Here is a 15,000-nt window from a genome sequence, read left to right on the forward strand (position 1 = left end):
GGTCAAACACACACAGCGGCGCTGCTTCAACATCAGGTCCAGGTGTGTGTGTGTGTGTGTGTGTGTGTGTGTGTGTGTGTGTGTGTGTGTGTGTGTGTGTGTGTGTGTGTGTGTGTGTGTGTGTGTGTGTGTGTGTGTGTGTGTGATGTGAAGCTGACAGCCTACTTGTAGCTGCCAAGCACGCTCTGAGCCATGTGTGAAATGAATTGTGAAATGAAATATTGTAGCAGCAAGACAAAATCAAGTTTGGGTTGGTTTTTTTCAGCATTTTCTTTTTTTTATTTTTAGATGAAACACAAACTGCAGGCTTTGCCCCTGCGACCAGCAGCTGCCGTCGTCGGTGTCATTGACCAAAAATGAAAAAAAAATGGCTGAAGAACCCTTTATTTCCCTGCAAAGTATAATATTCCCAAGAATTTCTTGGTGGAAAAGTGACAGGGGAAACACATTGCCGTTGGGTTCGGCACGCATCTGACTGGATGTTTGTGGAAATAAGTAGGTGGACATGTACGTTTGATTGGGAAAACATCTTTTTGTTGTTGCCAACAAAGAAGAAGCATCCGTTCAATGCAGGCAACAACCTCCCGTTCTGAAAAGTGAAGCTCAGGCTTAAAGGAGTCATCACCAGGAAATCGCAATTTCTCTTGTTAAAACATGCATATCTGTGTTTGATCTCAGTTGAAACTTGCCTGAAAGGCTGGAGTTTGAAAGTGGCGCCGTTTTTTCGCTTCTGCTCTTTTTCCGAACAGGAATAGCACACAAGGGTGTGCATTCCTAAAGCACGAGATTTTGATTCTGCGCCTTCGGTGACGTCACCGTGGCGGCTACTTGCATAAGCCCACCCCTCTTTCACCACCCAACCCCGCCCCGTCCGCTACCTGAAATCGCCGAAGCGCCGCCATTATGTTTTGGAGTCTGCATGCAGGCAAGCCCCCCCGGCTCTGTCCTTCCTGCGGCGAATCAACGCGCGCCTCATTACATATTATACAATGCACATCCGGACCAGTCAAAACCTCGCGCGTAATCTCGCGTGATAAAATCGCGGTACGAAAAAGGGTCAGAACAAGCTCAATGTTTGATTAAATTTTTTTTTTTTTTTTCTAATAAGTTTTACGAATTGATCCAAAGCGATCCAAGGGGGGCTGGATACGTATAAAACCAGGTGATGACTCCTTTAAGTGTCTTGAACTCGCATTCTCTCTACTGGCCACCAGGGGGCCACTCCTGGTTGCAAAAATAAGTCAATTTGCATGGAAGTCTATAAGAAAATTACCCTACAGGGCTCCAGAGTGCGACCATTTTGGTCGCATATGCGACCAAAATTGTTATGAGTGCGTCTGAAAAAAATTGTAGGTCGCACTGGTGCACCTAACGCTGCTCGGGTGAAAAAAAAATCATAAGCGCAGCATCTCTTTATGTTCTCCTGACGGTATCGTGGTCTAAACCAATAAGAGACAGAGCTCGGGCGGGTCCTTGCCTCTGATTGGCTGTGGTCCTTTTCACACTGCTGTAAATTGTGTCAGTTCGAAAATGCGAGCGAGCAGAGCAGGTACTCCTGAGCGCTTCGACAATGAGCGCTTCGATTTTCTTTGAAAGTGAAGAGAGTCAGAAAGCCTCGCCCCGAGACTAATTAAAAAGCCCAAAAATATGCCTTCAGACAGGACTGGTTGAAGCAATTTCCCTGGCTGATGTACGATGAAGAAAGGGACTCAATGCACTGCATTTATTGTCGGGAGTGTGGTCAGCATTTGGCCGGTAATAGTGCGTTTGTGGAGGAGTCAACAACATTTCGCATCGAGACATTGAAAAAGCGCAATATGTCCAAAAAGAATACTACATGCCGTGATAAGTGTGTTAATAAAGTGGCCCCTCATCCAGCTGCATTTCAGCGTCGGGCTGTATCGATCACGTCCGCTGAGGAATCTGAAATGATTATAAAATTCAACGTCGCATACAATATTGCAAAGGAGGAGTTGCCGTTCACTAAATTTAAGTCCGAAATTATTCTGATGAAAAAAATGCCGACACACTAAAGAACAAGACAGCTGCGGAGGTTGGAAACGCCACGTTCACGTCATTCATGACTGACGGCGACACGGACGTCTCTACGGAGGAGTGCGTTATTGTCTACTGCTGCATTTTGCATAAAGGGAGGCCGGTCAACATGTTAATTGGACATGTCCGGTGGAGCATGGACACGCACAGTGTTTGAAGGTCCACATTACAGCATGAGAGATAATGAATAGGACATTGTATAGTAGCCTATTCCTAATATTATTATTAAAAATGAATAGCCTAAGTAAAAATATAATTAGGCTAGGCTAAGATCACATAAACAGTTTTCCATTTGCAATCTATAGGCTAGTGACCTGTATGATCTTTTTATTGTGCCACAAAGCAAGCATTTACTGCGCTTGGGCATCAGTGTGCAGATTGGCTGGAGAAAACGGTTCCTCTGGGTGATGATGGTGCTGCAGTTAACCTAGGCCATAAGGGGGTGTCATTATGTAAAAGGAGAGCGATAAAAAGGTGACCTTTTGGCGTTAAAGGCGACGCGATGAAAAATGTGGGTGCACCTTAATTTTGTGCTGGTGCACCTAAGAAAAAAAGTTAGGCGCACCAGTGCAACCAATGCAAAAAGTTAGTCTGGAGCCCTGGCCCTACTTCTCACTTGATGTATTACCGCATTAGGCCTTTATACATTGTAAACATTTTATGGTCTCAATCTCTAGTTCCAATTCAGTTTCTATTTGTTCATTATTTTCATAATGGCATGCCTTCCTGGGCCATAAGGGCGACAGAGCTGTCCCATGGGGGTTTTCTAAAGCTGGTCTGCACTAAAGATGTGTGGCAACCACAAAGTCCTCTGTCTCTCACACACACACACACACACACACACACACTCAATCAGCGGCTGCTTGTGTTTCCATCTGTGGAACATGATCTGCTGCATCGCGGCCACACTGTTGCTCTTGCAGGGGTTCTTTGTACTCGTTGAAAAAGAGCGACCGCAACACTTGAAACAAGTGGATGGCAGACATCTCTGTCTCTACCTTCCCTGATCCTCTTTCTGTATAGATTGACAGTCATTTATATCATATAAGTGTTTGCAGACTCAATAGAAAAGCTTTTAGTGGCCGAGCTGTTGTTGTGGTCCAGATGTTACGATAGTTATACCTACCTGACCTGGCATGCTGACTGACAAACATCTGATAACAGGAGAGGGAGAGGATCAAAAGGTGCTGTGATGGAGGAACTATCAGAGAGGAGGAACCGTCGGGGGAAAGTGTCCAATCTAAATCTAAGCCAGTGATGTAAATGTGGTTTGCTGCGTTGTCATGGAGATGGCTCGGTTGTTATCACGCGACCTTGGTGAGGAACTTTGGTCGGATACGAATGTCCTGGTGTCGGATGTGAATGTCCTCCCTGTTCAGACAGCCGATATGGTCTGATTCTGGTGTTCCTTCAGTCCGTTGTCCACGGTCCTTCCTGAATCACTGATGTGGTTTCCCACACAGCTGTCAAATGTGAAGTCAGTGTGATGTCTTCCTCCTGGATGGTGTTCACAAGGACTTTTCAGACCGGTTTAGGTCGGTCTCTGTACTAATATGAGGCACCATCAGAGAACTACAATAGATACAATATTTATTTCATCCATTTCTGATTTAGCAATGTCAGCATATCAGGGAGGAGAGGAGGAGAATCTCAACGCTGACGGGCTTTCTTGATACAGCGTCACACAATGTGTCTATTTGTGTCTTTGCATTGACTTAATATGTGATCATGTCCTGCTGACCAACCTTTTTAAAGTGTTTGGTCCACACCAGAGTTTGAATGGCAGCGTGGGACACCAGGGCACAGAATGTTTTCTAGCATGTAGAGTCGCCTGTATGGCTTTTATCACATTTTCTCAAATTATTGATCGTTATTAAAAAAAAAAAAGAAGTTTTCAACCAGTTACACTGCAAGAAAATCACTGTTTCGACACCAGAAAATGAACTGGCATTACAGTCATTAACTGGCAACGTATTACAAAAAGTATTTTTGTTAATTTACTTTAAATTAATACAACTCCTTATATAGTGCCCACTTAAAAGATTACATTGCAGATGTAAATCTGAGACCGTCTAATCTGTCTAATATTAAGATGTAACAAACAGAAAGGGCCAATAGGTTAAGATTTCCCCTCAATTTAGACGAATCAACATCTATCAGTCAAACTAGGACGTGCAATGTACATACAGTGAGTGCCATTTGTCATTCTTAAGGCTAATTCTGGTTTATTTGTAAGAAATTCACCTGGCAGTAGTTCACACAACCCAGCCCTCCAGGGAACATTCTACTTGTGTTGCAGTAAAGCTCTTCTTCTTTGTCAGGTGCCACTGTGGCTTTTTACTCTCTTTGTTGTTGTTGCCTTGTTTAGCTTCACAGCTTTTCTCACATGTCGTACCCGAGGAATGCAAAACGGATGTTGTTGAGGTTAAAAATGAGTTGGAATATGTGATTAGCATCTTTAAGAGAGTGTGTTCAGAAAGTCTTGGATCTGGGAAGAAACCGACCGAAATGCATAAGAGGATTAAAATTGACTGTCTTTCAGAGAGCCGGAGCCTCAAACCATCCGACCGTCCTGACAACTCGTGTGTTCAGGGAAAACGAGGGCAGCAAGACAGAACGCCGTGTAGAATCTAGTGTGGCCAATTCTATCTCCAGGGTCTGTTTCATAATAGACTTAGCTTGCATCTTTGAAAAAAAAAATCAATAGTCATTGCCTTTTTAAATCAATTGGAAATGCATACAGCCCAGGGTGAAATTGCATTTTTTTTTCTCCATCATTTTGTGGCTCATTGAAATCAACTCTGGCATGTAGATCACATATTCCCTCGTATTTCCATTGTCCTCAGCAGAAATGAACCCAGAGATCTAAAAGATGTCACTTGCTTCAGCTTCAGACAGTCGATATAGTGCCGTCTCCATATATTTAGGTGCTGTTGTCTAATGCTGAACCGGAGTCGGTACTGATCTCTGTACCAGTCGGTCAGAACTCATCTAAATGTATTTTTTAACAGTCATTTTTGTAACGAGTACCATCACCTCTCTGGGTCAATAGGATGCTGATGTTGGTCCCCTGCCTGCACAAATTTATTGACAAAATGTCGCAGCTGTCGCAAATTTGCATCGCTGCCGATATGAATAGTAATATTACTGTCATTTACATGCAACGCCCCCGGTTTGTACTGTCACGTAGACAGCGGTGTGTAAATTGACAATCATAACGCATATTGAGTGCGTGAAGGAAAAGGGATGAATGGAAGTAAAAAAAAAGATAAAACATTCTGGGCACAAGATCTTTCCAAGTAGTGAGGATCGATGTGCAATCAGAAAACCACTCGGATGCACTTACCGGTTTGTTTTGATGATGATGACGGATAAATAAAAGCACAAACATCTCCAAAACATCACAACACCTCTAGAAAGAACACGTCGTAGCTCCTGTTGCTCTGCTAGCGTCTCTGCACATGTGCAGGTGTGAGTTTGTGGCAACCACAGAAAGTCTTTAAACACGTTCTCACCGCTGCATCTCATTAGTTCTTCAGCTCTCAGACCGTTTGGAGGAAACGGGGCTTCGAATGCTTCAGGTCTTTTTGGCCCGGCTGAAGTTTTTTCCTCGCAGTATGTTGTTTTAGTCTGAGCTTTTCTGGGTGCTGATGTGCCAAATGTCTTCTCATGTTAGATTTATTTCTCTTATTATAGCTGATTATCGTCCAGCAGGATTTACAAATAGTTTTATGTGTGTCAGTGTTTAGCGTCAGCTTAAAGACAAAAGGAGGCCACACGGCAAATTACCAAGCAGTATTCTAATGTAACGGTAATGAGCTTAGGAGTTCCTCCATCACTGCTCTGGTGGAGGAACGGAGTCACGAGTGGGTGAGCAGGGATCCAGGTGAGAGGGGAGCAGATGAGAACACAAGGGAGGATCAAAAACAGGCTTACAGAGACAGATCTCAGGCAGGCACAGACTGAACTAGAGGATTTGGCCGTAGAGTCACAGGGAGGGAAACGTAGAAGAAACACTCGGACCGGGAGAAGACATGGGGAGTTTCCTTATCGTCATTTCTTGAAATGGGAAAACCAAAATGTTCCCACACGTCAGCTTCTCAAGTTCAAATTCGTATTAATTAATTTAGTTGATGCTCGTCCTCGTCGTTTTTCGTTGCGTCTGAGCGAGCGCTTGTACGCAAAGGATGATGGGAATCTGAGTGCTTGACTAGTATGTTTGCAGCCTCTGCTGTTCAAACAACAACGGTGCAGTTTTCACACGATGGAGACGCGTATTGACTGAGAGGGACGGTAGAACCATTTCATATCGTGGGAGAGTTCATCACAGTCTCATGACGGCACAGAGACGGGGTTTTTTTAATGGCAAGGTTTGATGCATCGTTACATCCCTACCAGTAACTGTAGCCGTTAGACGTTGGAACTAAATCTCAGGTGGACTGTGAGATGTTGGATGAATTCAGAACAACACAAAACTCTCACCTCCATGACGCTCTTATTTGACTTTCTGACTTATTTGACACACACACAAACGCACACTGAGGGCAGAGTGTGTCTAATGTAAAAATGATATGCAGTACTGTCATATTCTTCAGCATTGTAATGCTATTTTAACACCGTTCTCTCTCTCTCTCTCTCCCTCTCCCCCCCTCCCTCTCAGACTGCGGCGGCAGCAGCAGAGTCCTGGTCTGTTTGGGAAAATTCGATCGGCCCGGTTCAGTCCCGAAAACCCCGACGGTCCGGCCAGCGACATGGATGAGGAGGAGGAGGAACTGCAGCTCCAGATCCAATGACACACACACACACACACACATTTAATGATACAGGATCTACTTTTACAGACATCAGCAGTCACATACAGAAGTAGAGTACTGTTGAAAACTTTGTATCTGCAGAAACGTTCTGCAACAGGAAGCGGCTGTCTTCTGCTCAACCAGCGAGTCCTTAAAGGACCACTCCAACGTTACGGGACATGTTTTACACAGAGTCGGATCAAAAGATCCCCACTCTTTTATCTCCACGTGTCCCTGTTGAATTCAGTTATTAGCTAATTGATTGCTGCCCATGTTAATGATGAATTATCCAATTATCATGAACCACACACACATTTCCATACACATTAAGACACATGTTGACTCACAGCCACAAGATAAAACCCGGCAGGCGTGTGACAGACGTTAATACTGAGTGAAAAGATCTTTCTTCATCTTTCCACCAAACCACTAAAGCAGAGGCCGACGCTCATTCTTACCTCAGATCATCACGTCCCGTCTGAACTGTGCTACTGTATTCAAACAGCCTCATCGCCACGGTTACTTCCCTCATAGCTGTCAGCTGTGGAGACGATGCCTTTCACGAGCTTAAAAGCGTTGATACATTTTAGGAATTTTACCCAAATATCGAAGATTCAAAGTCCGTTTTTCCCGTGTATTTAAAGTTCACAAGAAATGCTGGGAGCACACTACACCCCCTTTGAGCCGCATTAGAGCTGCCTCTTGGATAGACGGCCACGGTTCATGTGGAGCAGAAGCTTCTGATCTTGCTGATTTCTTTTTGTTACTCCCAAACTGGGAGAACGCCCCACCTCCGCTTTGCTCCGTAGCGAATGTGGTTAATGCTGCCCTTCAGTTGGGTTATGGCTTGTTAAAACGAGGGACGTGTTCAGATGCATGAAAGATTAATAAAAAAGGGAGTGCAAAGGCTTAAATAACTTCATAAGTTCACGGCTGCGCGGTTTGGCCGCAAATTTATATCACTGTATAATTTAGAAGCACGGACAGTGACGGTTTTTGACACAGTGCATTTGTTTTTCCTAAAATGTCAATATGAATGCCTCTGAGGGTGGAGAGCACTGGTATGGCAACTACAGGCGTTGTAAACTTCTAAATGTTATCTTTATACTTTTTATTGTCACCTGTTGTCACACGGAATTCAAATGAAAAAGAAATGAATGACTGTAATTTTATTTAAATGCTTTGATTAAATAAGTCTTGGCATTCGAGATTAAATTTAGTATTTTTAGCTGATTAGAGCTAATGATGTTAATGAAGTCATATACGTCACGATTCCCTCTCTAATATCTGCTTTATATTGCTGTGAAAATATCTCCTTCAAACCTTCCATCTCATATACACACACACACACACACACATATACATATATATATATATATATACCGGTATATATATATATAAATGGAACACACACACACCCTTTGAGTGCTGCAAGCAGCAGAGCAAACACATTTTTGACCTCCATGAAAATTTGGTTTTAACACCAAAAAATCTGGAATGAAGATGAATATTTTGTCAGATAAAACCTGTTCTCGGACTTTTCAATAAATCGTGACTTCTGGACTTTACAACACTCCGGAGTTATTGGAAATGCTTGGATCCCACGAGTCAGAAGCGATCCTCGGCAGCAGCGATACGCGGATCAAGGTTTTTTAAAAAAAATCCGCCACCCGAACCCGACCCTCGAGCTGCCAATTTTATGCATCATAGTAGCATAATTGTCCGGACTGAGCACCGTGGCACTCGCTGTGTGTGTGTTTTTAGAGAGAATGACAGACAGGGGAAGAGAAAGAAGTGTTTCTGTACGCGGGTTATAGGTCAACTATCGCATCACTACTGCACAGCCTCCACTGGAAGCTAATGATACAACTAGATAATACTGCTTATAGCCCATTTTGATCTGAAAAAGCATAGAGACAGCAGGTTAGTGGGGAGCACTGTCGCCTCTGTTTGTTCTTTCTGCCCACATGGGTTTCTTCTTGGGTGCGCTTGTTTTCTCCCCACACGCTCTGGATGGGGGTGGTTGCATCAGGAAGGGCATCCGGCGTCGAACCTAAAATTAGATTTCCATACTGGTCGAGGCCGGTTTCCCCCCCTCATCCTCTATCCAGCCCCCCCAGAATCCCCCCATCAATTAAAATGTAGGCTAACGCCTCTGCTGAATATTAATGTTGTGATTATTATTCTGGGTTATATTATTAGCAGCGATTTTGAACAAAGAAAGCCACTTTGAAGAAGTTTCATTTCAACAATGGGGGGAGGGACACATTAAGCAGCACATTTATTTATGTATTTGCCTCAAACACATAAAATTCCCTGCATTCTGATGATTTTTGAGGGAAATGTATGGAAAGGAAAAACACAAAATTTCCGGCAGCAGGTGACAATTCAAGGCTCTCAGGTATTCTGTATCGCTTTCTGTCATTTCCCAACATTTCCCAAACATCTGTGTTCTCTGAGAAGTTGAGGTCAACGTTGTGATATTTTGAGGGAAAAGGCCCCCGTGCATGACGTTCATCAGCGGATGTGGCAGTACCGCCTCCCAACGAGATGGATGATCCACTGTGATGTGACCAGGCATTTTTTTAATGGTGTAGTGTGTTCCCAGCATGACTGGAGCTGCTCCGTGACAATAAACACATGTAATAGTGGGTTTTACAGCATATGTACATCAGCAGGAGCCAAGTGAGAGAATGTAAAGCATCCTTGTAAAATGAATGGGATACAGCGGATGAGTGTTTCAGCGACACGGGATATGAACCACTCAAGGCTGGATGAGTCAGCATTTTAAACTGCTATCTTCATTCCAATCTGTGCTATTAGTGGATCCGCTGTCGGGGGTGAAGTCACTGGTGGGACCCGTCTTTAATCATATACGTAATATACAAACAGTCTCACAGAAGTTTGTGAATTGGTCACGAAATTCTAATCTACTGATGCTATTTCCTACCTTTTTTGTGTCTTTCAGGCTTTAAAATAAATGTTTTCTAATTGGAAGCAGCGTCCGTGCCTGCACCACGTTCTTTTTCCAAACAGAAGTTGTTTTAGGCAATAAAACCACTTAGTAAGGTTAATGGAAAAGGTCATCGTTGGCCTTAAAATAACTGTACAGTTCGGTTGAAGCAACAAAATGAGTGTTAGATTCAGTCTTGTGGTTAAAAGTACTGTGTTGTTGGACCATACACCTCCCACCCGCCAATCATTAGTCGTCTCTCATTATTTAATACTATGCCATTAGCTCTGACCATTGCATAGTCACATGGGTGCGTTTAGTACTTGTGTCCGCCACAAAAAGGATCCCAATAGATTGCATTCCGTGACAATTCATTGATCTGCAACGAGACTGTGCTGGATATTAAAAGCTGGACGTTCAAAGCTGAATATTGTTCCTTGATGCATTCAAGGTTTAGCGATAAATTCACCACCTTTTATGTGAATGTCTAATCGTAAATGTAGTCGATTGAAGCAATATATTCCTCAGTGCTGTTTGGTTCCAGAAAGCTGAGTTCACAGCAGCAGAATCTGTTCTTCCTTCGTCCAGCGCCGTCATTTGATGTGAGAGTGACGTCGTTGGCAGGTTGGATTCGTAGTCCCCGCCTCTAGATACCCCTCAAAAACCCAACTTCCTTCTCTTCGCTTGTTTTGCAAACTAGATATGTTTCTGTCAAGGACAATATGAGTGCAGAGGATGTTATGGAAGACGATACATTTTAAAGTATTTTGGCTGCCTCAGATATTCAGCAGCATTTATACGGCCGAACATAATACAGGGAGAAGAGGCTGAGGTTGCCTCCGGGGGCCAGAAGCTTACACGCAATGCATCCTGGTATATGGAGGCACTGTGGGGCACTACTCCACAAGAAGCAGAACTCCGCTGACTTTCTGGGTCAGTACACAACGCATTGATGGATTTATTGCTTCAGTGGACTACATTTACCTTCAACACTGACTGAACATCCACATCATATGTGGACAATGTTCCCTTGAAGGTTTAGCTTTGGTTCAGTTTTTAATTTTTGCAATTAGTTCCCAGTCTAACTCGTCTTGTTGTCCGATGCCGGTTGAGGTAGAACAGAACTGGCGTTCACACAGGTGGAGCCAAACCCTCGGAGACAGTGAAGGTTAGAAACACATTCAAAGTTCTGTTGTTGAGTTTGTTGGTGAAGGTAAGAGTTTTATGCCGTGTTTATGCTGAGGTGCAGTATTTTAAAATAATGTGATTTTCCTGCAGGAAAATCCCACAAATCCCAAGTATTTATATCCAGTAATACCCTCAGGAGTGGATTCAGACGGGCTGGAAACGCCTCCAAAGCAGCATTTAGACACCGTGGGATAATGAAACACACACAGAAACCCAGGCCAGTCGAATTCCTGTAGGCTTAATACTCACAGGCTCCTTTATGGCCCACGTATTCAACAGTAGGGGGACATTTGGATGCATCGGGTGTCGGACCGAAGAGTTAATTTATTTGTACAAAACTTGGCTGGACTTAATCTCCTGCCTGTGAAAGAGCTCCAGTCTCGCAGCGGTTACATGCAGTTGTGAAAGCAATAAAACCGTCATTTCTCTTCCACCGTCGTCTACAGTCACTCTGCCTCGGCCTCACCTCTCACGCTGGAAGGGGACCAAGATATTTTTACTGATCAGGATTCTGAACTATTTATGTTGTTGTTGTTGTTTATGGTTTAGTTTTTATAAATGATCTGTACCACAGTGGTTTTGTATTAGCTCTATAAATGTCAACTGTATATATAATGAAACTGGAGTCACTGTGTCTTTTTTTCCCCGCCGTATTTATAATGTGAGTTATATTTCAGAGTTATTTTTTTCCCCAGTTTTTCAGCAGTGCCTCTCTGCCGGTAACGAGGTTCAAAGTTGTTCTCTAAAAACGTACATTTTTCCAAAATAGGCTGAGTGAGTTATTCTTCAGAGACCAGCAGGAATTTGTTACGGTTGCCACGGTGATATTCATGCCTAATCAATGTTAATTGCAGCTAAATGTTGGCAGGATATTTTCTAGTGTGTTCATTAAACATGAAAACCAGAGCGGACTGGAAGGCAAACTGGTTACATGAAAGGAACTAAAATGGAAGGTTTCATCGACTGTATTTATGACCTTCTGACCTTTCTCCACAAACGTTCATCCGATCGACTTCACACTTTCATGTTTTGCAAAGGACATGAGGACGTGCCGTGTCTGCGTGACCTTGAGATCTATGGATCATATTTATTAGTTTTAGATCACATCCCTAGTCACATTATTCACCCATTTAACAAAATATTTTTTAACTCAAAGTCCAATATTCTTATCTTTGTGATTTGACATGCCTACACCCCCTTGTACCAACCAATAACTGTGTATCGTGACGTCCATCCTTCAAGGTTGTGATGTAATCTTTTGAACCATCAAAACAAACGTTATGTCCGGCCTTCCTATCTTGTAAAACCTGTATTGTATAGGAGCTGACCTTGGGTCCTGTGTAAAGCAATGAAAGAGAAGTCATGGCAACCTCAGGAGCCTTGACTGTCCTTAAACACTCTTTAGCCCACTGGTTACGTATGAATGAATAGAATCGCAATATAATAATTGGTAATAAGGCTATAAGGATATGCCTTAAAGCAATTTAGTTTTGCATTTCCAACGATAGTCAACATTTCGTCCCTAATATTAGTCTAACTTCAACAAAGCTGAATCTTACATTTCCCACAATGCAACCAAGAACATCATGCTTAATAATTGACAGCTATTTCAAACGTAACAGCACAGACAGTAACACACTCCTGCTGAGTCGTAGCCCTCGTGATGAGTAAACTCACCTTAATGAGCAAAATCTGTATTCAAGTGAAATCGGCGCTCCAGAGAGTAGACTGAAAAAAACCTCATAGAACTTACATTACCTTATTAGCTGATCAATCGATTGCCTGTTTACTGTAAAGTATAAGAGTGAACACAATGTGTTCGTCTGTCTTGCTCAAACGGGGGGACATTTTATTTTCAGAGGTGGATTCATCCACTTTTGGTGCTCCAGACTATTTGTGTTGAATTAGTCTAAATAAACTGCTGTGTGTGTGTTCATGGTAACGAAGGGAAATGCCACCCAGTGTGAAGAAGAAGAATATCACTCCAACGTTCACCTTCTCTCCGCTCTATTTTCGCTCTCCGTCGACTCCGGTGAAAACAAGCCTTTATCTTTAGCTGCTTAATGCTTCCCTGTGTGTCCCGGCTCGTCTCTAAATGTGTCCGTCGGCAGTTTGCTGCCGAGCAGGTCGTGTACAGTGGGAGTCTTTGCTCTGAATACAGCTCCCTGCTGCTGGAAAACGCGGTGCTGCTGGGAGACAAGATGACACCAAAACAATGAGCCATTGATATGTTTTATATTTTATATATAACATTTATATCATGTATAGCAGATTATCAGTGTTTTTTAGACCAGAAGCCGAAACTATGGCTGAAGCAGGCAGCGCTTCGCCTTAAACCGAGGCAATTAACTCACCACGCCCGGTTGTAGCAGCTAAGCTGCAGTGTGTGTGAAGGTGGTTCTGTTAGCCAAATGCACCGTCCAAAACGATACGTTGAATTGGTAATCCTGTTAGCCAAACACAACACAAACAGTTACATGGTGGGTGCAGAGTTGTGGATGGGGGCTCAGAGATGCGCTCAGTTAGCGGCCCCAGAAGTGAGAGAGGAGTCAGCAATGTCGGTATAAAACAGTCAATAAAAGGTGTTTTGATAAAGTGTGAGTCACCAAAACCACCCGACGTCCTCGAGCATGCAGACTTAACTGGCCACAAAACATAAAATGCAGTTTACTGCAGCATGAATGTGGGAGAAGCAGAAGACAGACGCAAAGGTCACTCACGCACGCACGCACGCACGCCTAATCACATGATCCTTCTGTTGGATATAATATAAAACACAATAAAAACGCAGGCTTAGTTGCTTTTCAGAGACATATTTGAATATACCTTTCATCAGAGTGCTCATAACAACCACGGTCTGATAAATAGGCAGAGTGATTACAGAGCGGCTAAGAAAGCCAGAGAGTTGGAAGGGAGACGAGGCTGGAGTGAGAACGAGCGTTAAACTCACACTCACTCTTGTGGTGCGTTTGGCAGAGCGGACTGTGGCGTCCTGCGCCGAGTAGACGCAGTAATGAGATTGAACCTCAGCCTGACTCCCCACACACAGCATGGGGGAGCCGCTCGCATCTCCCTCTGAGATCATATTCATTAATCTGTGCATGTGTGTGTGTGTGTGTGTGTGTGTGTGAGAAGCCAAGACATATAATGAATGTTTTACCCTTGTGCAGGCTGGAGACAGAAGGACTGAAATCATAGACACGACTTTGGCCCTGCACTTTGTTTGCATGTGTGTGTGTGTGTGTGTGTGTGAGTGTTTGTGTGTGTGCTTACTTGGCACAATACAGATAGTTGTATATTGTCAGTTTAGACGCACAAACTTGTACGAGTAGCCGCTACGGTGCCCTTGGGGTAACTGCAAACACACAACGCGCCCACACACTCAAGCTGTTAGCTGTGGATGATGTTGTGTGCGTGTGTGTGTGTGTGTGTGTGTGTGTGTGTGTGTGTGTGTGTGTGTTAATGTTTAGCTCGATCCCATGAGTGCAGTAGAGAAGATAATTCTGAAAACTGTTGGCTAAGCCTGACACACACTGTAATGTGCTGAGGGTGTGTGTGCTGTTCAATCTATGTGTTGAAGGTGGTTGTTTGTCCCATTTGATTTCCACAGATGTGTGTGTGTGTGTGTGTGTGTGTGTGTGTGTGTGTGTGTGTGTGTGTGTGTGTGTGTGTACACAGAGCCTGGAGCCTAGTTCATTATGTTAATTTTCTCAGCGTCTTTATTAGGCCAGTAATGGCTGACAGCAGGAAGGCAGAACATTACATTGATCCCGCTATAATTATTCCACAGCTACCACAGCATCTCCTTGCATGCCTGTACCGTTGTGTGTGTGCCAGCGTTCATGCCGTATCCCTACAAAAAAAGCAAACAATGTGAAATGATTCCTTGTGTTGTGAGAAGTAATTGGATCGCGGCCCGTTTGATTTCTTCTCTTTCTCTGCTTCCAGTGTAGCCGTGATGACGGCTCCCTTTATATTCTGCCTTTATATTCATTTTTATTGCACTGAATT

The 15,000-nt window shown here is 43.5% G+C and overlaps 2 protein-coding genes across 2 annotated transcripts in view; one reads left to right on the top strand and one right to left on the bottom strand.

Annotated features, from left to right (window-relative positions):
- Positions 1-11,593, top strand: part of ccdc102a (coiled-coil domain containing 102A) — a 72,284-nt gene extending 60,691 nt beyond the window's left edge. Inside the window, exon 10 of the mRNA XM_084018148.1 lies at positions 6,716-11,593. Within this exon, the coding sequence (XP_083874274.1) occupies positions 6,716-6,848 (133 nt within the window). The 3' untranslated portion in view covers positions 6,849-11,593. The remainder of the gene's footprint in view (positions 1-6,715) is intronic.
- Positions 1-15,000, bottom strand: part of LOC311013489 (E3 ubiquitin-protein ligase RNF182) — a 315,914-nt gene that overhangs the window by 175,226 nt on the left and 125,688 nt on the right. The window lies entirely within an intron of this gene.

This window comes from Eutrigla gurnardus (genome assembly GCF_963514095.1).
Source record: "Eutrigla gurnardus genome assembly, chromosome: 1".
Classification (NCBI taxonomy): Eukaryota; Metazoa; Chordata; class Actinopteri; order Perciformes; family Triglidae; genus Eutrigla; species Eutrigla gurnardus.